At 39.1% G+C, this 24,104-nt stretch overlaps 1 protein-coding gene across 6 annotated transcripts in view; it reads right to left on the bottom strand.

The window, feature by feature from the left end:
• The window catches only part of EFR3A (EFR3 homolog A), a 75,190-nt gene extending 52,135 nt beyond the window's left edge, over positions 1 to 23,055 (bottom strand). For 2 of the 6 annotated variants that reach the window (XM_064706698.1, XM_064706699.1), the window contains exon 1: positions 158 to 234. Coding sequence is in view for 4 of the 6 variants with exons in the window: in XM_064706701.1 (XP_064562771.1) it covers positions 158 to 234; positions 12,692 to 12,704 (90 nt within the window). In the remaining 2 variants the exon portion in view is untranslated. Of the gene's footprint in view, positions 1 to 157; positions 235 to 12,691; positions 12,773 to 18,426; positions 18,481 to 18,560; positions 18,755 to 22,905 lie in introns of those variants that run through there. The other 4 variants (XM_064706701.1, XM_064706702.1, XM_064706703.1 and 1 more) reach the window with 4 other exon arrangements.
• Between the last annotated feature and the right edge of the window lie 1,049 nt (positions 23,056 to 24,104).

The raw sequence follows: 24,104 nt of genomic DNA, 5'->3' as shown, positions 1-24,104 counted from the left end.
TCTACTAACCTCTCTTAAAGCTATTAAGCGCTAAAGAAGAATTTATCATAAAAATGTTAAAAAAGAAAAAAGAAAATTTTAAAAAACTGCTAAATCACAAGGTATAATCACAGATTTTCAAGCATCAATCCCTTAAAATTTTAAAGGCATGACTCACTTTTGGATCTTCAGGAAAGATGTTGTCTACCAGCCGCTTGTAGCGAGGTCGCAGCGCAGCACAGCAGCAGCAAACTCCTGCGGAGAGATTTACCCAACGGGATTTAGGATGCACTTCTAGGGACTCAGTGAAGGGACAAGCTGACAAGCATGGAGGAAGAAGATAACACTGAATTCAGCTTGCTATCAGCAAGAAAGCAAAACCAAGGGAATTGAAAGTAAGTACAAGTAAGTCAATAAGGGAAATGACTGGCACACTGCAATACACGAGAAAATGTGCAAGGATCTCGGGTACCAGAAATGCAGCTGCCATCCACACTTCAAAACATGCAGAAAAGTCAGGGCATTTTAAAACTGAGTCATACTAAAACCAAAGCTACTTCATTTGCAGGTTTATCTTCACTCTGAATGACTGTTTCAAACCACCCAAATGTGCATTAAAAAAATAGAAAATAAAAATGAAATTTGTTTCAAAGGCACCCATATAAACCAATATAAACCATAATATACAAAACACACTCTGCCTTTCTTGTCACTTCCTTTTACCAGGCATCAGTGAAATGACAGTCACTTGAAGCAGAGAAATGAGTTTTTTTGATCTCATTTCTACTCTACTACTAATCCATATAATCAGAACAATGCATGTAACTTCAATTTTATTAACTTTAAAAGTCATACTGCCTGCTTTTAAAAGGTAACAAACCTGCAAAGCATTATTTGGTCCTTTTTCTAGCACTAAGAACTACTAGAACTTTGGAGTTAGGTTAAAACTCAGCACAAAAGAAAAAAAAAGTTTCTAGATATCTATCCAACTGTTTCTCAGGGTAGACTTCCTTGTTTTTAATGCAGATTCTGTCATTCAAGCTACAACACCTGAAGGATTCAGAGCAGATAATACCTTACAAACGTCTTAATAAAGATTTCCATTCACATACTCAAAAAATCTTTTAACACTGCTAAAAACAGTAAAGAATGCAAACAATAAAGGGTATCTTGGCAGAAACTTTTGATGATTACAATTCCTCTGCAAAAGCATCAAGATTTGTATTTCTTTACTTATGACATTTATGTAATCTTAGTAGTTTTTAACCACACTTATCAGAACATATGGGAGGTTCATAACAAAGATTTCACCTGCTGTGCTCAGTTTTAATTACAAGATTCTACAGGAGTAGACATTTTCCCTCAATTACACCTGCTTTCTGATACTACTGTCTCTTGGATAAAACATGTATTCTGCTCATACTTTGACAACTTAATTCTTGCTACTTATTTAATCAAAAACAATTATTGAATATAGATCTATGATTTTTAAACTGTGCCTTAACTTCAAGTTCTCCCCAATAGACTTGAATTCTGCCCAGCTTATGAATTAGGAGTCCTGTACTACCAGTAATATCACCACTGACTTATTACTTCAATACATAATTATGAAAATAAAAAGCACTCAAGGAATAAACAACTGAAATATTGAGATTTTTTTGTTAAACGGTACTTTGTAATACTGTCAAGTTCTTCATATCACTCCTGCTGATGTCTTACTCATGGAGCTCTAACAAATGTAAAAATCAACATTTACATAAAAGCTGCAGGAATTAAGTAGATAAAATCGAAGTTTTCAATATGCTGGAAAATGCAGGTATGAAAAGAGGCTTAAATCCTACTTAAAATAGAAATAATTTAGACAGTTCTACAGAAATATTCTATTGAGAGCAATGCTATGCAACATCTTAGAAGTAAGGAAAATCATAATAAGAAAGGAGTACTGCATTAGTGTCCTGTATATCACTCCATATTGGGAAATTCAAGTAAAACCATCAAAATCCACCAAACCCCACATATTATTGTTAAATATTTTTTGAGATAGGTATGCAACCCTGCAGCACTCTGGCCCAGCACTCTTTGTACTTGGTTTTCTACCTTATGGTTGACCATTAACTTTGGTCCATGGTAAACAGTATGTTTGACCAGTACTAAATATAACAAAATATTCTAACATTATCTGTAGCATGCAACTACCTAAAACACAACAAGAGAAGGAAAACAATCTAAAATATTACAAGACAGGCAATTAAAAATACTTTTTAGAATTACTTTCTCCCTCTTTAGTGACAGAAGAAGAAAATCGTTGCAAAGAACTGCAATTTAAATCTTAAATGGTGTTTCAAACCTGTGTTAATTACATAAATTTAACAAAATCTGGATCCAGTTACTTCTTTGAGATGGATAAAAAAGATCAGGTAACAGTCCCAATTCATTCTGACAGCCTTACCACATGGTTTGACTTAATGGAAACATAATATTGCTCTTTTGAAATACTGTTCTCCAAATTTATGGAACATACTGAATTTTGACACCAAAAAAAGGCCTAACAGTAAGTATGCATAAGACTTGAAATTTCTTCCTCATCTTGGATTTTGGTAGCATCTTTACATTGCTATGTATTTAATTATAGAACTGTTTATATGGAAAAAAATCCCATAAACTTGTCAAAAACTCTGTATCATCACAGTATAAACTTAAAAAACTATGATGTTAATACCATCAAAAGAACTTCCTACATTAAACAGAACATTCAAGTATCAGAAAATGAGATTTAATCTGTCAAAGTTTTCAGCCTCCAAGCAGAGCACTGTCAGAAATAAAACTGACAGGCACTCCAAACAACACAGAAATAAATGACAACCTAAATCAAAAACCAGAATAGTTAACAGTCACGACACAGATTTTGTGGGAAAACTACTAATCATTGCTCAGTTATATCATTTTGATATAAGCATGAAAGGTTCAAAAAAATCATAGGAATAGGTTTAAAGAATGTATGAATATTTCAGAAACAAAGACAACAAAAAAAAAAAAAGACAACAGAACAAAAGCACCACAAGATCAAGTCAACAAACTACATTAAAAGTAACCCATAAAATTTAGGAACATTTTACTACATAGACCAAAAAGATGAATCTTGTCAAAGATGGATAGAAGCTGAGCAATTCAAAATGGATTCTCTGCTTCTTGGATAGCAATTCAACAGAGATAAAAATTTATTTGGATAAACACATCCATTTCACATTGACTGTTTTGTAGGTCTATAGAACACAAGTGAAAAAAAAAGCTGTTCCACTTTATGCAATTTTATTGAGGAAAAATCTTACGGCAATTTCCTTTTAATGTCAGACAAAATTTACATTTTAATGGCCTCCCCTTTGCACACATCTTTACATCATTTTATGCAAGTAAATATAAAGGTTAAAGCAATATCTACAGAGAATTCTGCACTGTAATGTGAAAGTTAATGTATAAGGTTTAAAAAATATTGTTTGCTTCTCCAATAGTGAGATTTTTATCAAGTTCAAACATGCACATTCTCTTCTACTAAAGAAGTCTGATAATCTGCATTTTTCATGTTAGAACTGTACACATCTACCAGCTGCACAGGTACTTGTTTTTACACACATTTATTCTACACAAGAGCAGTACAACACAGCCCCCGCCATGAGAAAATGGGAATTTCACCTACCCAAACACATACATGGCCTCGGCTGAAAAGCAGAATTATAATCATAGGCTTTTTCTTGCTCAACAGTTGGAACTTGCACATACTGCCTCATCCTGGATATGGATTCACTCTGGGGGAATTGTCTCCTTTCCCAGAAATGTTCCCTCTCACACTCACACAGCTGCGGTTCCTCCCCACCAGGGCTCTGCAACACTGTAAGCTTATCTGATCAGCTCAGTGACATCTGCATAAAGGCACCAAACACGTGAAAAACCTCAGGATCAAATTCTGGTAACAAGGCCAAGCACAGGAAACGAGCAAAGAATAAAAGATATATTGTCAATGTGTGATTCACACACATTCCTCCAATGAAACTGCACAGACCGTTTCATTACTTCAACTTGCCTGGAACACACAGCTCATTATTTCTCTGACTAGAAGTAAAAAATCCATGTAGTTTCAGGTAAAACTATCCTCAGACAGCTGCCACATATCACTGTAGAGCGATAAATATTTTAGCAAAACCTCCTTGCTTGGTCTTCCTGGAGAACAGATACAGAGCAATGTATTTAAGGCAGACTACTGACCAAAAAGACTTTCTTAAACAGAAAGGTTTACATCTAAGATTAAAGAAACAATCCAAGAGCAATGAAATTAACAATATCTCTAATAATACTTCCTAGTTTAGGACGCAAGGATTACAGAATTTAAATCATTAACATGATTATGATCCAGCAGTTAGAAAATCAATTTTCAGTTAAGCAATTCTGAAGTTACTTTCCAGCTTCTCATTAATTCTCAGCATTTTATTGTTTCACTTCCTACATTACATCCACTTGGGATACACAAATACAGGATTTCCATAAGGACATTTTTATAAACCCTGGAAATTATAAGCACTGCTTTTAATAAAAACACAGCTAATAATTTCTACTACATAAAAATTCCATACCCTTTCAATGCTTAGAAGATGACGGCTAATAAACTCAGAGAAAACACTGAGCTGCACAGAAAGTGTCCCCACACAGTTTACTACAGGAAACCCTATGTTGTAAATTAGAAAAATCACATTACAATAAAGCTGTATTTCAAAATAGTGTGCCTGAATTGTTTGTGCTGTATCTTACTCATACAAAATTACAGGAAAACAAAAGTTTCATAAAATATAAAAGACTAAGTTCTGCCAGTTGAGTCTAAAACTGCCACACTTTCTTCTATCAAAACCTAGGAAAAGAAATAATCTGTATTATCTAATGCTGGAATTTCTTCCATAGTTTGTCATGTTGTCTAATATTGTTGTCAACTGTTTACAGAGCATTAATAACCTGAAACAAGATTTCATGTTCACTCCCTGAATATTTTTATTATCTCCCAAGCTTGGATGTGGTCATTCCTAACTTGCAATTCTCCAAGTTTTTTTTAAAAAATCATATTTTATCAAAAATGGTGCAATTAACATAGAAGTTTCACTCTACAGAGAAATGCATGTTTTGCTAATATCAAGCAACACAGCAATATTAGAATTATATTCGGTTGTTCAATGTACTTAAATATAACTACGTAAAAATTTGACTGTAATACATTTAACTTCCATTTTACTTATTTTTCTGTATCTGAGATGAGAAATATAAATAAAATAAATTTCCTTCAAATATCCTGATGAAAGTGCATAAAATAACACTTTAACCATAACCACTTACTATACTGGGTTATTTCTGAACTGTTAATATCAGTTGATGCATTTAATTCAGAACTAAAATGACTTTCAAGGGTACTCTCATTCCACTACAAAAAAGAGATCAGACATTTTATAACAAGGAAATTATTCCAGCCATATAAGGGAGTTAATTAAAAATATTCTTCAACCTGCTATAAAAAGAGCAGCTGCTGTAAGGACGCAGGGCTCAGCATTGCAATGTCCCTGGAATGCACTCCCAGAGGGCACAGTGGGCTCATCACTCAGAGAGGAAGAAGAGGATGAAGCCTCATCCCCCAGAGGAGCCTCTCCGCCCCTCACCCAAAGCCAGCTGACTCCTCAGTGCCTGGTTTGCGGCCTCTGTCCACCAAAATGCACCCAAGAAAATGTCCAACATGCAGACAAAATTTTTGTCTTGAGAACAGGATATTCCTCTTGTGATGTGAACTTTTGGCCCCCATGACAGCAAACCTGCAGTAACACCTAATGGGGAAAATGTCATCCATACCTAGGTTTGACAATTTTACATTTATTTTTTTAAATACTTTGGTGCTCAGTTTATTTGAAACAAATGAAAACAACGCCCCAAAAAAACAGCTTTCTCCTTAAAATTTATCATAGTAAGCTAAAAAGTTCAAGTTAATTCTGGTGTGATATGACTTCAAGAGTTCTTCTTAACTGGAATCATATAATCATTAAGGTTGGAAAAAGACTTCTAAGATTATGAAATTCAACCATCAACGAAGCACCAACACCATGTTCACCATTAAACCATGTCCTGAAGTGCCATATCCATGTTTTTTGAACACTTCCAGGGATGGTGACTCCACCACTCCCCTGGGCAGCCTATCCCCGTGCCTGACCACCTTTTCTGTGAAGATTCTTAATATCCAATCTAATCCTCCCCTGGTGCAACTTGAGGCTATTTCCTCTTGTCCTGTCTCTTGCTACCTGGGAGAGAGACCAAGCCCCACCTGAGCACAGCCTCCTTCCAGGCAGCTGTAGAGAGGGACAAGGTTCTCTCTGAGCCTCCTCTCTCCAGGCTGAGCACCCCCAGCTCCCTCAGCTGCTCCTCACGCTTGTGCTCCAGACCCTTCCCCAGCTCTGTTGTTCTCTGGACACACTCCAGCTCCTCGATGTCTTTCCTGCAGTGAGGGGCCCAGAACTGGACACAGGATTTGAGGTGTGGCCTCAGCAATGCTGAATACAGGGGGACAGTCCCTGCCCTGGTCCTGCTGGGGACATCACTGCTGACACAGACCAGGTGCCACTGACCTTCCTGGGCACCCGGGCTCACACTGGCTCATATTCAGCCACTACTGACCAACACCCCCAGGTCCTTTTCTGACAGATTTCCAGCAACTCTTGTCCAAACCCATAGCACTGTGTGCTGGAATCAGCATGGAGGGATGCACATTTTGCTATGGTGAAAAGCATGTAAAAATAATTTGAACGTAAACTTTTTATGAAGCAAGAAATGACAATGCACATGAAGTTACTAATAAGAAGTAGGAAAAACCCCCAAGCTAGTCAAATAATGCTCACCACCAAGCTTCTTCCATGAAGTATTCTTTCCAGAGCCAGTAGCAATTAGAACAAATCCCCAGGAAGATATTGTTTTTGGGATGGTGTATTTTGCAGACCTCTAAAGCATTAAAAGAAAGTTTTCCATTACATCAGGGCCTCCAGTTCTACCACTGGCAGTGTTTCCATGCTACCTCTCCTTTCCCCCACCTTTGCTGGTTTCACACAGTAACTTTGCTTTACTTGCTCATTTCTGTCTCCTCAAGACAACCTCTTCCTTTCCTACTTTGAGATAGTACTGTCACTCTCTATTTTTAATACAGCACTAAAATTATCTAAAACTAATCTGGTTCCAGTGGAAGAAGCTCTATGATATGAGTTTTGCTTCTTAATTCCTGTCCTTACTTATATTCCTACTAAGCTGGCCAATGTCATTTACTTCTCTGACTTCTATCACTGCAGCAAGACAAAAAAGAGACTTTAGGAGACAAGAAAGACACATTTACATAAATCTCCCTGACCCCTCTTCCTCACAGCTGGCACTGATAATCTGTTCAGGGGGAAAAATGAACAGGCAAAGTCCAGCTTTCATTCCTGCCTTCAGGATTTAGTTTGCAGTTGGGAAATGAGTTCTAGGTGATAAATCCAGTGAATAGAAAAAAACAGAAACACAGAGTTTTTGTTTCATCATAGCTTTATTTCTAAACAAATACTGATTTCATAAAAAGGTGTTTCATAAATCAGTGAAAAATGTGATGTAAATAAATGACTGGACTAAAGGAAACAGAGTGGAAGAGGCTCACAGTGCTTTGTGTGCTCTCTGAAGAACATGAACTGCTTTTGTTCCTCCATCCAGGCACAGAGCAGAGCATAGAGCACTCCTGACATGCCAAAACACCCACTGTGTACATCCAGTAACACACTGAGCCAGCAGGACATTCTTTACCTGCTATTAAATTCTGAATAAAAGAAGTAAAGAAGGAGAGGCATTATCACAATGCCCTTGTTCTACTCCTGCTACTTCACCCACCTATCTGCTTGTCCAAATGCCTGGCTCCTCCCAGCATCCATGGGTACCAGGGAATGGAAAATCCCCAGCACAGTGACAATTCTGGCATAAAGCAACCTCTGAGCTCCAGACAATTCTGCTCAAAGCCTGCTTTCACTGTGGCCCTAAGCTATTCTCTTACCCAGATGAGTCATCTTCAGAATGCTGCATCCTTGAACACTTGCCAGGCACAGAAGAGAGTTGCAAGTGATGGCGAAGAGCACCGTAAATGTCATGTGTGCCCAAAGGCCAAGCCACCTAATTTGCTAAACACTCCACTGAGAAGAGGGGCTGCCACACCTGCACCTCTCCTGCCACTTTGCTCCCTGTTTGTGGCAGGTTAGGGAGAAACATCTAACACAGAAGTCCAGAAGAGGCTGGTGCACCTCTGGATCGAGACAGACACTGAAGGAGAGGAAAGACTCTACACAAGGCATGGTTGAAAGGTAACAGGCCAAGCAGCAACACTCAGCCTATATCCAGGGTGGCCAGAGGTGAGTAAGAAGCAGCTCTAGAGGGTTACCTGAGGCAAAACTATTCCAGAAGGGTCACTGTCTGCCTCAGGAGCCTTCAAACCATACTTCTGATCAGCAGGTTGGCCAACTACTGGTAAAAATATATATACTTGTCTAAAAGGCTCAGTACTTTGGACTAAGTCCAGGCTACAGAATGCCTCCCAGATGCTTGAGCTGGTCAGACCTTCTCTTAGTTCCAGCCCCAGGCAGCACAGCAGACTGCTGACAGGGACTTTCTTTGTGCCTTCCTGCCCATGCCCAGTTAAGTCTTAAAATTTCTAGTCTAGATGTTCCACAATTCCCCTTCCATTGCATTTCCTCATACTACTGGACACAGCAAGGAAAAGAGTTACCTTTTCCAGCAAGGAAAAGAGTTATTTTAACACTTGCTGCTCACTCCTGTTTTGCTACAGGAACTAATGTAGATTAAGCTGCTGCCTTTAGAGGAACACCCCTTTGTATACATGAGGATGAGAGGGGAATCAATGGGAAGCTGGACAAAAGCACAGATCTAGGAGTTACAATTAACTGAACCTTTAAGTTCTCAAGCTTAGGGCAGCAGCACATAGGGATTACTTGGTATCTCAGAACACAAACACCATGAACAGTTCTGCTCTTCAGCAGCTGTTTTAATTCCAAAGTCAGCATCCCAAAAGTAACTGGAATAGCTCCTGACACATAGGAAAATTGCCAAGATGTCTAAACTTTTATCTTGGTCAACTGAAATCTGCATTACAGAGCAGTGTCTTCTGCTTTGAAAGCTGTTGTTTCCCTATACCAAGAAACTGATAGAAAAGTGCCAAACACTCTCTACTTACAGAATTTTATGAAGATTTTGTCAATACTACACATCTTTATTATTTGAAGAGAGCTGTAAGGATGGCACTGATAAACTATCACCTGCCCTACAGACAACAAGCCCACTTCAAACCAATGAGCAACTGGTCAGCAAGTGCCCACCAGGGTTTCAAGTCTTCTTAGAAAGAAAGCACCTGAAACTCTGTGCATTGAAAAACCTGAATGTAAAGCCACATGAATTTTTCTGATGACTACTACTTCTTCTATTTCCTTAAGATGATGCAGTTTGCTTTCTTAATGCAACTGACAGGGAAGGAATACAGCTGTAGTGGTAAGAACTCCCAGAACCTTATGCTGCTGCCCATCTTTTTCCTTAGAAAAATGGATGCTCAGAACAGTTGTGTCAGCTCCTCACTGCAGCAGGTGGGCTGGGAGGATTTCATTCTCCACTCCTGCCCAATGGTGCCTCAGCTGGGGTTTGGGCAGCTGCAGCTCAGCTACCCAAACCCCAGGGCAGAGACAGACCGGGGGAGCAGGTACCACACTGCCACTAGAAAAGCAAGGCACAAGAAGGTTTCTGTGAGTGAAACATGCATGAATGTCATGATTAAAAGTCCTGATGATGAGGAAGCAAAGGTTCACAGGCCCTCTTCTCTGGAGCCCTCAAAGCTAATAGAGAAGATAAGCTTAGCTCAGGAAACTAGATTTTAACTAGTTCAACATAAAGCACTGACCTGTTCATAGGACACATAAGAGTGTTGTTCTATAGATGCTTTCTTCTATTAAAACATCCCAAAATGCCAACATAAGCATGACCAGAGCTTCAAAAACAAGTTTTACCTTCATTTGAGCAAACCCAGCTACAGGCTTCAATAAATTTGCACAGATTTTGAAAAACATTTCCTAATTAAAAGAAAAATGCTCTGTTCACAAGTAGTTCACAGATTACACAGATTTTATTTCCTGCACACATACACAACATACACAGAAAGTAACATAAGAGTGGATGAAAGTGTTTCTGTGAATCTAGAACCCTACTGTGATATTTAAGCTGAGAAAACAGTGAAGCAATTCCACTGAGGCACATACACAGAGCTCAAAACACAACAAAGCATCTGTTCCTGTTAAGTAACAAAAGTGTTTGAACTGTATTGACATTAATGAAAAATAAAATGCTAAACAAAAATGTTGTAATGTTACTTTGAAAAACAGTCACAGAGTATACTTAGGCTTCAGAATTAAAATTCTTGTTTAAATATCACCAATTTTTAATTAAGTGCTCTTCTTGTGTCTAATCCTAGCTGTTTGACTTTCCCAGAAAGCATTTATAAAATGAGATACTGCCATTTGGACATGGAAACATACGTGTTTCCATTAAAAGAAAAAGGACATTAAAAGAATATGGAATCAAAAATTTGAAAAAAAAAATCTCTTTACATATTATCAAGAACAGGTCCTTGGAGCCACCAATACACTCCATGTTTCATTTCTTCCTTTCTCTGCAACCAGAGTTACCTTGTTCATCCTGCCCTCACAGAAAATCAGCTTTTGAACAATCCAGCAAACAGAAGTATATGCAACAGTTTTAAACATAGACATCAAAGACATTCAGTTTCACTGAAAAAAACCCTTCTAGGTCAATATGAATTATAAAATATTCTCATGGTTGTTATCTTTCCCATTAGCTCTAAAGAGTACTTCATCTTGAGTTCAGGTTTCCCCCAAGAACTGAAATGCAGCTCTTCTCCCAGGCAGTGGGATAGAAGGGTGGAACATATCCCTATATAGAACCACATATCCCAGTTGGTTAAAAAGCAATTTCTCCCCTCCTGTAATGTCTGATCACTTACAGAGGAGCACAGACACAGTGATTTGCTCTTCTGGGCACCTTCAGCACCTAAAGACTGTGCAAGTCCCTTTTCTACCACAACTTCTGTCTCCCATCAGACTGAACTGGCCAGTCTAGAAGATGGTCAGTGGAGGAGACAGCTTTGCATCTGGACACAAAGAAGTCATTTTAATAATACATCTTCCATCTAATAAATACATCTTGTTAAGCAGTAAATCTTGAGTGCCTCAGCTTTCTGTAGAAACCAACAGGACATCTGTGGGCACACAGGCTCACTGGCTTCCGCAGCAATCCAGCAGTTCTTGCCCACAACCAGCACTTCTAGCCACACTGCAATTCCAACATCAGACTCAATTTCCACAAATTATGTTTTGTCAGTTCTGAGGAACTTCAAGCTCACGTCTAAACCAATGCCAGTAATGGATCACAAACTCATTTAATAGAAAAACCACAAGCACCTAGAAACTCTTGAAAACAGCCTGCACTGCATTTATTATGAGACAAGAGAACTCTGCCAGCTCAATCATGTCAGACACAGATCAATTATCACTATTCATACTTTATTACATATGAAGTTCACAAATAGGGTATCATCATCCTGAAGTCCTTTCCTAATCATTACACAGTTACATCCTAGTTTAACAAACACAGGAAATTTTTTTTAATAGCATAAATTATTGGGTATTTGTTAGTGCACTTGTAACAAAATATCCATGAAGCTTTATCTTCACCGATTTCCTTATGCATTAGCAGCTTTACAAAAGAATCAGGAAGGAGCACTGATTTAGCATAATTATACAGCTTAGTGTTAGATTGGAATTCCTTTCTCATTCTCTTGCTAAGGAATGAGTAAGCATTCTCAAAGCACAATTAAAGACTCAGGGTGCCCATTTCCAGCCAAAGTACAGACTGTTATCAACAAAATACCATAACAGGTCCAAGTACAATTTAGAATCACAACTGTGCTCTTGAAAACTGAAAGGACTGAGACCTTCAACAGACCTCGAGCAGGACACAAGTTACACAAGCACCAATCATTTTTGAAGTTTTGGGATCTACAAGTTGTTGGACTAGGAATCATAGAATATTCTGACTCCAAAGGGTTGCAACAAAGATCAAATCCAACTCCTGGTCCTGCACAGGACAGCCCCAAGAATCACACTGTGTGCCTCAGAGCATTGTCCAAATGCTTCTTGAACTCTCAGAAGACCTGGAAGAGTTTCACTCATCTACCTACCCCACCCTCTTATTAATTTATATCTAATTCTTGCATGAGTTAATCTTGAATAATGCAGCTTCCTAGAAATGAAATAGCATTCTTTGAAAGCCACACAGCTAATTTTTAATCTTCAGCAATCCACAAGGAACATGATTCCCTAGAGGGCTACTGAGGTTCATAAAGGCCAACAGTGGGAAAGAAAGTCCATAAATCAAGGAAAGGGAAAGCCAAAAGACTTTTAAAAGGAGTTCACCCTGGCTTTCTCAGAGACATGCATTTAATCACATAATGGAAATCTTACCCCACTCCCCAAAATCAATTCTGCTTTGTTGTCATGCACAAAAAATAAAATAGTACACTTGCATGCACAATCAGCATGAGCCTTCTTACCCTTTCGTCCCATGATTCAGAAATCAATAGCAAACAAGGCTGCACATGAAGATTAATCGACTGCTAGCTGCAAAGCCATTTCTGTAAATAACAACGACAGCCATATTTTAATAAAGCCCCGGAAAGTTACTAAGCTACATTTTAATATTTGGGGAAATGTCCACATACAGTTTGAAAGCACACAGAGGCTGTGATGAGCACTGAATGAAGCTCACCTCTAAAGAATTTCATTTTTTATTTTAGATGCCCAGATTGTGCATACAGAAGTAACAACAACTGAAAAAATTAATTCTTCAAGTTTTACCAAGGAACAGATGAAACACCATTGCTCATTTCTTGCCAACATCAAAGCGTGTTCATTTCTTGGCTATATTGAAGTCTGTTCCAAATGAAAGAAATGGAAGGATGAATGATGATAATGATATCACTCATCATGTCCAGTCTTAATATGAATGGTTTTGACTCCCTATGGAACTGCTCCTCAACATTAACTTTCCCAAACAGGGCTAGGATGATGTGTACATAGAAATGACAGCTAACAGAAAACAACAAAAGGAACACTTGCTCCAAATCCACAAGTCTTAAAGAAATCCATGAGCATTCACTAAATAAGGAAGCACCAATTTGGTGGCACACAAAGTTGTTTAAGGTTCCATGAGTTAAATAAACAGATGCACAAAGAGTTACAGTTTTCCAGCTGCAAGTTCCCGTTTTGTTTCCTTTCCTAGCGTAATCAAGGATACATTTGGAGAAGTTACTACTTTTTCTTTTCAATACAGTTGCCTAAAAATCAGCTGAAAAAAACCCCTGTAGCTGTTTTCGTTTTTAAAGCAATTCTTGCATATTAGCATGCAAAGAATCTATTAAACATTCTGCAACCATAGCATTGTAACAGTTACAGACATTCTGAAATAGTTATTTCCCTTTTCTGGCCTAGTCCTAGCAAGTGGCAGACTGCCAAAGGAAGCCCAAGCCCATGGCCTTCCCCTGGCAGCTGTTTTCCAAGTTCCCAGGGTCCCTTAGGTTAGTAGTTAAAAAGCACATGATACAGAGCCCCCAATGTGTCTCATCCTAAAATACCAGAATCAAGCAGCAAACAAAAATGTCAGACACCCCCTGATTTCACTCTTCTGTAATAGCTGAAATATGAAAATGTTACAGAATGGTAACCTATGTAACACTGTTTTAAGTAGTCAATAATGCTGTCATAAAATTAAGAGGATTTCTCCTGCCTAAAAAATAAACTGAGAAATTACAAAAAGTGTTTTATTGGGTAGCAGGTCCCACTGTAAAGTGTGAAGGCTACACAAGAAATATACTCCAGATAAGGAAAAAAGTGTGATGGATGGAAAGAGTGGAGACAGTAATTAATGAGAACTATGGCTTGATTTTCACTAAAAACATTAGAAAGCTTAGTCCTTGATAAATTTATATTGACACATTTAGGAACACATCTCCAGTCACTGTATTCCAGAATTTTATTTCACAGAGTGATAAATCTTCCCTTCCCATCACCAATCTTGTTAATATCTACTTATTATACATACACAAAAACTAGAATCATAAAACACAAATAAATTATATTCCCAAAATTGTTGGGAGAGGAGAAACCAAAATGAGGAAGTTATCTGCCTCTAAAAATGTGTTAAAAATGTTAAATGCCAGTTAAGAATTCACTCATTTCAAAATCCATTTCAAGTGCTGTTTTCCCTCCTACACTTGGCAAGAAAACTCTATGCACATAGAAAATTATAATTTTTAAAGTTTGATGGGTATTTTTGGGTTTGAGGGAAGAGTGGGTCATTTATTTGTTTGAAGACCATGAAGTAACACACGGAAAGAAGTAGCATGCATGAATGCAGAAACTGACAGGCACAACTCAATTGTTCCATCCTCTGTTTGTTCTCACCTTGCACAAAACAGGGAAGCCACCAGCAAGCTCCACCTCTGTCAGAGGAGCTGCCTCTGCACAGGCAAGGGGTAAAAACCCACATGGTGTTTGGGAAGCCAAGGAAATAAAATATGATGTACTTTAATGAGCACGCTTGGAGCCATTCTGAAGTCACCAAAACTGCCTCTTCACTGCAAACAAGAACAGGCCAAATCATGGAATATTTTCCACATAACTAATATATGTACCTCCTAAATCAGAATGGTCCCTTTCCAACTGACAAATATCTGACAGAAGAGTGTGGGAGGTGTTCATATTACTACATTTCACAGCCCTAAATCAAAGGAAGAATGTGGGAACATTACACTTGGCAAAATCCTCATTTTTATTTATTTCTTCTCTTAATTTATATGTTAGAGTCAGTCATAAGGACCTGGCAATCAGTTAAAAACAATTTAACTAACAATTCTTATTAACAAAACCTTGAAAACCAAAGATACAGTTATACTAAAGCATAAGCCAAAGGAGAAAAGAATAAGCTAAGAAAAAGTTTAAAAAATTCAAACACAGAGCTACCACAAGTAAAATATAGTTTTATAGTCAACGGGTGCTCTCACCTGTGTCACATATAATTCTTCCAGTTCAAGAGATTTCATTTTAGTATAAAAGCTGCCTTTTCAGTTAAACATTTCACTGAAGCCAGGGAATAGATCCAGTAAGTAGGTCAGCTGTTTCTAGAAAAGAAAAACCTCACTATCTACCAAGCTGTGTTTCAAACATCTGATTAAGTGTGAATATCCAGAACATAATGTTCAAAAAGAGAGTCTTCAACAAATATTTTGGTATGACTTAGCTAATGCTTCTTCTCCTTAGCAGAAGCATTTTCAATCCAAATGCAGCCAATAAAAAAACCTACCAAAACCACTCATGTTCTGTAACAGAAGTATGCTAAATGAAATTATCTGCACAAATTACTCAACAGGGAAACTGAGAGCACAAGAGGCAAGTGAGAAACACATACTGCCTGTACTGCAGAGGCTATCTAGTTATATATTCTTTGGCTTCACTTTTAAATAAAAGCACTATTTAATCTTTTACTCCACAGTCTCTTTGTGATAAAGCACACCTTAAACAGTTACTAAAACACCTGTGGTTCAAACCTACTCCTACTGTACTCAATCAGAAATGAGAAAACATTTCTTCAACAACATTTCAGAATTTGCATTTCAGCTTCAGCTGAAGACACCATGCATGTCTGTAACCATTTGCATCAATATCCATGCTATTTGCACAAGAAAAACTTGTAACAAAGTTAAACATAAAACGTGCAGGGAAAAGCTACACCTTGGCAAGGTTGATCCAGTGCTGCAGCAATGCCAGAGCACCTCACCTCCACTGCAGATGTCAACACAAGTGCCATGTCATGGCTGGGCAAAGCCAAGTGCTTTTACTTCTCAAGGTAAAGAGAGCAGACTGAAACATTTCTATTTGGGCTATTACAACTGCAGTGAGACTAAAATCTTAACATTTTTTAGGACTTAATGCAGCACTAAATCCCCACATTCCTAAGTGGGACTGCTAAGCAGAAACATCAATAGAAAATGTAATAATCCAAATATGCAATGAACAATTCATGCAGAGCCCAGCAGCCATGGCTGAGCTGAGGCTGAAGGAGAAAAGGATCCATCATCCATCACCTCTGGCTCATGACCTTTGCTCATCTCCCCCCCTCGGTACCACAGCCCAGTCCTGACTCACGCCTGTTTTTCCACAGCTAATATTGAAGGAGTTAAAAAGCACATTGTCCTGCCAGTGCTTCACACACAGTAACTTCAATGCTGACCTCTGAAGTATCACCAGGTACAGCTGAATTCCCCAGAAAGACTAATGAAGCTTTTACTCAGTCTTTATGTAATTCCAGTCATCTGGATCTCTCATGCTATTCCAGAACACTGCCTTCAGACCTATACATTCATTCAACTACTGTAAGAAGGGAGGGAAGGATAAAATTGCCACCAGGAACTGCTAAGCAGACCCAGGAAACAAAGTAGTGGATATGGAGTTGGTCAGTATGACCCAAGAAGTCTATCAAAATTTCCTGTTAACCAGATACTGTTTTTCTATTTCCTTTGTAAGGAACTCATTGCAACATGACAGAAAACAGAGATATTTTTGGAAAATATCTCACCATAACAACCTTTTGTTTAGGAATAAGTTTCATTCCTAAACACAGTCAATGCACTTCTTGATGTGTGGGATGAGAGAACTTCATGTGAAAATAAAATAAAATAAAAACAACACACAAAATCCCCCAGCCTTTAGAAACAAATGAATTTTTCAGATTTTAAGGACAAATACTTTAAGATTTCAAAGTAACACTGTAGCAGCAGCCTGTTTCACCAATATGCTCTGAAAAGAATCCTATGGAACCTTTGGAGATGCCTAAATTAGCAGGCAGAAGATTTCCTTTCCACATGCAACAGAGCTGAATTCCTGAAGGCTCTACCTCTATTATCAGAAGTACAACCAGCCACAAAAGGATGCTTGCTTGCCTTAAAATCCCATTGTACTTCTTCACTGCCAGAACTTTTGGAAGTAAAATATTATGAAAATACTGCTGTTTCACAAGAATTGCAATGCACACATCTGTTAGCTTTCCTTTTCTTCACCCATGCAGTTACACTCATTAACACAGGCAAAGATAAACAAATGGCTGGGTAGTTCTGAGTGTCCTGCACAGATAAACATTGCAATCAGCTCTTTTGGTCTCCTTTAACTCCCATCTGACTGCAGTGATGCAAACTCTACTTGCATTGATAGTAATGACCCTAAACATAAGCACATCTGGTTTAAACAAAAACAAAACAAAAAAACCAAACAAAATACCTCAACCAACCAAAAAACCCCAACCAAACAAAAAAACCCACCTCATTTTTCCAGTTTAATAGGTTAAAACATTCCACTCACTCCTTTACATGACAGCTGTGACAGATCTTACTTACAGTAAGGTATTTGACATGACCAGGGTTCAAATGACACAACACAGAACAACTGCAAGGCATTTCTACTGCCCCAGAGTCACAGCTTATTACAAGTCACAGCAATGAACAAATGCCCAAAGACTTCCTCATGAAATTAAGCATCCATGAAATTCACGACAAACCTACATCAGAATGCACTCAGTGTGACTGGTACTGTAACTTTTTTGATAAAGCAGATTGCTTTATCCAAAGACTGGTGTTAGCAATCTTACTACAGATCACATATAATTTTTTCTAAACAGAAAAAATTATTAAAGGAATAGTTAATTTTATATTTTTATAACACATTTTATAACTTGATCCTTTGATTTAGAGAAATTTGTTACTCTTGAAGGTAAATAATTTGATTCATAGAAACATTTGCCTCAAAAATCTCACTTAACTTTGAATGTCAAAATTCTAAGTCTTATCATGTTTTATCCGAAATAGTGATTCTATCTTCTATAAACACTAGCTGTCCTTTTCCAAGGACAGGATTATAGCTATATCAAAATATAGATTTTTAATATCAAAAATCTTTTTTAGATTTGAATCCAACTATTTCAGAACACAGTCTAAATCATAAAATTCAACGTTGTACTGTGAAGCTGTAATCAAAAAGGCAAATGCACAGCTCATATTATTATTGTAAAATATATGGAGATTTACGAAGGCAGAGACTAGATAATTTAACATCTTAAAATTCTTATAAATGACAGAAAGTATAATGCTTCTTTTTGCATTTTTTTCAATTTTTAAACCCCAAAAGTAACAGCAAACACCCCTAAATATTGTCTTAATGTATTTAAGATAAGAATACTTACTGCCAGGCATTGTTTATCGAGGATCTGTCTTCAATTTTGTAAAAACATAAGAAACTATGAAGAAAACAAACAAAAAAACAATGTCAGGACCATAGCTTAAGACAATTTACAGCCAAATATGCTCATTAACTCACGCAGAATGAGCATTCTTCAGCTCCAGTACCAGAGGGGCTGCTACCACAGAAATGCAGATATCCTCTTAGCTGACCAGACTAGATGTAATTTTGCCTGTTCCTGAAATGCAGTCATTCTGCTCTTGCCTTTGATGCTGGAGTAAACATTTCTCTGCTGTGTACTGTGACCTTCCCAGGTGCCACTGTTCAGGATGATAAATCCTGCTCATCTCACAGGATATTTCCACTTCAGCTCTGAACCACAGCTCTGCCCTGTTCAAATGCCTGAGAGAGGCTTCTGCTCAACACTGCAAAAAACAACTGAAAATCCTGTGTGGCCCTTCCTAGGGCATTTATCTCCTACTATCAAAAAAGGCAGATTTCAGATCAGAGTGAAATCTCCTATATATAATAGCAGCTCAAAGGATTTTTGATGCAGTTAACCATATTCATAAAATGAACTCATCTGAAGTTACAACAATCTATTTTGGATATAAAAGTAGCCAAATCTACTGTTCCTCTAATTAGCACTAAAATGTAAATTATTTGAAGATTTTTCTGTATTAAAGCAGTGTGTTTGGCTTTTACTAATTGCCAAATGCAAACTCCCCACAAAGAAGAACAAAATCTCAGTTAATGATACTGGGTGTTGCTTTCTTCAAAAATAAAATAAATTTTGTAATAAAAGTTATTCTGCTAATAATTGTATGTATACATACACCAAAAAATTGTAATTCCACAGATGGATAATGTGAGAATAAACATTTCATTTCGTCAACATATGTTTTAATGACCACATATTAAAGCAATGTTCATAGTTGCTAAAAATAAACTTTATTCTTGTATATGCATTTCAATCAAAGGTTAAAATTTGCTGACAGCAACTGGGATTAAAAATAGTGCTTCAAAGTAAGTTATTTAAAATATGCCATCTATTAGAAAGCTGTATGTCCCTCTCCAAGGGCAGCATGAGAAAGAGTGTAATTTTATTAAAGGAAAGATGCTGCAGATTGTCATGTCCAACAGACACACGGAGAAGCAAAATCTCTGGCTCATAATGTAGTTATGGACCTAGCTGAAACACTACAGAAAACAAATTTACTGACATAAAAGAATATAAAAAAGCAGAGAACCTGGTGAGAGTTTCAGGGAGTCAAGTGCCAGAGACTCAGAAGTGTTTTACTGACCATCTCCAGCAATCAGGAATTCAATACATTTTCCTAAAACACAGCCACTGCTGTCAGCAAAGTCAACTCACTTGTACAAGATTTTTAGCAGAGTTTTCTGCAGAAATTACTAGAAAAGTTGTATCAACTAAGACATATAGAAAATATATGTTTTAAAATAATTCACTGGGGTTTTAGTCATTTTATGATCTGTAACAGGACCAAAAATTCCACATGGAGGTGGCCTGGCCTCTACATGCAGAACAGAGCACACAATTTCCTCTCCATAAAGTCTTCAATCTCAGTCTCACTTGGCCTAGGTCACAGTTTCATCCACAGCTACTGTCACCTGTTACAGCAGAACAGAAATGACCAAGCCAAGAAGCTTTCCACTCTGAGTTTGCTCAGCTATTTGTCACTGAGCTACAATTTTACCTAACAAAAGAGGGAAATGCCCCTCACAGAATTTGCTGAAGCAGAACTTAGCTAATTCTCTAAAAGAGATCATGTGATACCTTTTCGCTTTCTGGCCTAACACTTGCTGCTTAACACATTCCATGTCAATTTGTGACATGTGACAGATCAACAGATGCAACTTATGGATATCAAATACTACACACGGCTTTCTTCACCAAAGCAACTGACTCCTGGATACGAAGAGGGTAAACAAAATCACACCTACTTTTCTGTGGAGGACTAAGAGTCATTGTCTTTTTTCTAAGGATATAACAATAGTTCTAAAGGTAATTATAATCAAAGTGCAAAGCTAGTGAATGTGCCTTAAAACATAGAGGAACACTTTCATGACACATAAAATTGTTTTCTACAGAAAAACTTTCAGTTTTCTTTTGAGATGATTTTACACCATTTGGCAAGGAAACCCAAGGCCAATTTATTGTTCATCACAACAAGGATAAAAATACAGTTTGTTCCATTTTTTTTTTCAGTAACTAACCCAGGATCTGAAATTAAAGGATAGTTTATAAGCACAAATATTTCTTATTATCACAAGATTCCAGAAATGGCATTGAAAGCCAACCAGAAAAGCAGAGATTGTTTTCCTGTATGCCCTAATACAATGGACCTCTTTAAGAGACCTAAAATGGAAAAAATTTATATAACCTTGTGCTACAGGTAAAGAAAGAGAAGTCAGCACACCTGAGATTTTCTATTTTCTTCCAATAAGCCCTCTGTTATGTTATTATGTAACACCATAAATATTTAACTTGATTTTGAGTCTCCAAAATGAAATTGCCATCTGGGCTCCTTTCCCTTCCTCCAACTTAAGCCAAATAAAGGCAGAGGCTTAAGCACCTCTCACAGCCACACAGCCATGAACTGAAAAATTAAAATCCACTGCACATTTACTTTATAAATCACTTAGCTCCCCACTCATATTTCCTCTTTGAAAAATTAATCAATGCCTTTAGCTTTGAAAGTAGGCAAATGGCCAGTGCAGTGCAACATTAATAAATCACATGTTCATTCCTAAGTATAGACCATTAAGCTCCAACTGTGATTCCCAGAACCCAAAAAATGTAATATAAAATGGATTTACATACCACAGTAATTCTGGGAAATACCTGACTTTAATCTGAATTATCTGATTCTCATCTGGAGAGGAAATGCCATGTATGAAGCTGGCTCAACCCTGCTCTCTTATCCAAGACAGAATGCAACTACAGAAAACATGATTTGCTTTCATTTCAAAAAATTACCTATCTTCAAATTGTTTAAAAATTGTGTGGTAACTTGACAAGGATTGCTCCCTTAAGGAGCTAGGCTGGGCAGTTAAAAGTCATTGACACCAACCAAAGCTGTTTCTAACCTGTACTTTTTATAATTTAGATTTTATCATGATATTTGAATTGCCAACTCTGGGGAGTAATTTCACATCTCCTTCAACTTTCATGCAACATAAAATTTGTTCATTCTTTTCTACTGCACGAGTTTGGACCAAAAGTAGAGAGAAGGTACTGCCCATCACGAACGGCAAACATTGGTAACATCTAAAACAGATGTTGAAACACAAACTATATTTTTATTACATTTTTGTAAGGTTTTTCCCTCAATCAGAAGTCAATCTCCTTCTAGCGGCCTTTTTTAGACAAATATTAAAATTGCTGTCAAAAGGCTTAAATAAAACCTATGGATAAGCCTTTAGGCCTATCAGGGCACTACAATCAAGATCTCAACTCCAAACCACCAATTTCTCAAAGAAATTTTATCATATGTTTAAGAGCATTAACACCAAGATGTCCCAAACTTACTAGAAAAATATTTCATATTATTTAGAATTAATTACAAGTGCTTTAGGAAGTAATTACCTATAAAATCCCAAAACTTTGGCTGTTAACTCTGGGTTTAGCTTACCTACCCAGTTTGCACAGCAAACATTCACGTAGCTTTGCAAAGTGAAACACCTGGGCGGGCAAACTGGGTTTTGATACAGCAACTCAAACTCTGGTTTAAAGTTAGTTATAGGCTTTCCCACAAGTGCTACAGCAGCATAGACACAACGTAAACCACAATATTTTCTTCCTGGTATCTCAGCTCAAAGGACCACGGGATAACTTTCTGGATGTATCCAAAAATAATCGTCGTACTATGGTTTTCAGCAACAGGATTTGTGACCCCACACCTCAATTACCTAAAGCATGGCTCCGTGATGCACAATTAACTTTAAAGACGAAACCAAGAAAGCTCACAGTGTCGTCGTCCTGCCAATTTACATTGTGTTCAGTTATTATCTCGCTGTCTTAAGGTCCGTTTGAGGAAAACCTGCAGAGGGAACTCCCAAAGCCACAGCCCCGCCCGGTAAAAGCGGGGGATGCGCTCGCTGTCCCCGCAGCTCCCGCGGCGAGCAGACCGGTCCGAGGCGGAGAGCCAGCCTGCCAGCCCTTCCACCGGGAGCCAGCCTGCCAGCCTGCCACCCTGCCAGCCCTTCCGCCGGGAGCAGCGCCCACAGGGACCGCCCGAGCCGCCACCACGGCGGGTCCAGGCTGAGGCTATGCCCAGAGGCTTCTCCTCACCGCCAACCCGGCGGCCCGAGCCTCCCGCCACTCCCTCAGCGCCCACCCCTCCGGCGCGTCCTCCTCGTTCCCAAGGGTGGAGAACGGGAAAGAAAAGAAAGATCGCAACGAGGAGGAGACTGCGAGGGTGAATACGAGTGGAGCACTGCCCAGCTGCCCCAAACTCACCTCAGCCTCCCATCCGGCTCCGTTTAGCAGCCGCCATCTTCACCGGCTCCCCCTGCCCGGTTAAGTTCTCTGTAGCGCAGTGCACGCCGGGAGTTGTAGTTCTATCCGGAGTAGTTCCGTCTCCTTTTCCGTCCATCCCTCCCACACAGCGAGGACACCGAGGGGTCTTGGCAGACGAAAAAGCTTCCCATCACGGCACGGAAGGACAGCCCCCGGTTATGGGGCTGGCTGAGCCCCGCCAGGCGCGGACCGGGCGGGCGGAGGCTGCCGAAGCGGACTACAACTCCCAGAGGCACTTGCGGCGTGGGCTCGCCGGCTGCTGGGGGCGGCGCTGCCCGTGTCCCGTGTCCCGTGCCCTGCCCCGCGCCGTGAAGGCGGCTCGGTGCCGCGGGCGGGTGCTGGTGCCGGGTCCGGTGGTCCGGCCTGTGCAGTGCGCTGGGCTCCTCTCAGCTATGGTCTGAAGGAAGGCGCAGGGGAACGTGAGCGGTGCTGGACGCTCCCCTGAAACCGGAGTTCAAACTCACCTACACAGACCGTGATACCAAACTCCAGTGAAGCCCAAGGCAGCACAATCTCTTAGTCTGTTTTCTTTGAAATAATACTGCCAGCTTCCAGATCTGATGCCTTTGATGCCAGATTTTCCAGACAAGCAAAGGGAAAACGGGTCTTTCACAGAATCGTTAAGGTTGGAAAAGACCTCCAAGATCATTGAACCCCACCTAAAACCTTGTCAAGCAGACTAGGGCACTGAGTGCCAGATCCAGTGGCTGAACACCAGCACCTCCCTGGGCACCCTTTTCCAATGCTGAATCACCCTTTCAGTGAAGAATGTTCTCCTGATGTCCAACTTGGACCTCCCCTGCTGCAACTTGAGGTCATTTCCTCTTGTCCTGTTGCTTTTTGCCTGGAAAATGTGACTGACCCCCACCTGGACCCAACCTACTTCCAGGCAGCTGTTGGGAACCAGAAGGTCCCCATGAACCTTCCTTTCCCCAGGCTAAAAACTCTGAGCTCCCTCAGCTGCTCATTATCAGACTTGTGCTCCAGCCCCTTCCCCAGCCCTGTTGTCCTTTTCTGGACATGCTGCAGCACCTCAATGTCATTTTTGTCATGAGGAGCTGAAAACTGAGCACAGGAGTTGAGGTGTGGCCTCACCAGTGCTGAGTACAGAGCGACACTCAATGCTCTCACACTGTTGC

Source organism: Zonotrichia leucophrys, chromosome 2 (genome assembly GCF_028769735.1).
Source record: "Zonotrichia leucophrys gambelii isolate GWCS_2022_RI chromosome 2, RI_Zleu_2.0, whole genome shotgun sequence".
Classification (NCBI taxonomy): domain Eukaryota; kingdom Metazoa; phylum Chordata; class Aves; order Passeriformes; family Passerellidae; genus Zonotrichia; species Zonotrichia leucophrys.
This window is presented reverse-complemented; position numbering and strand designations above follow the sequence as displayed.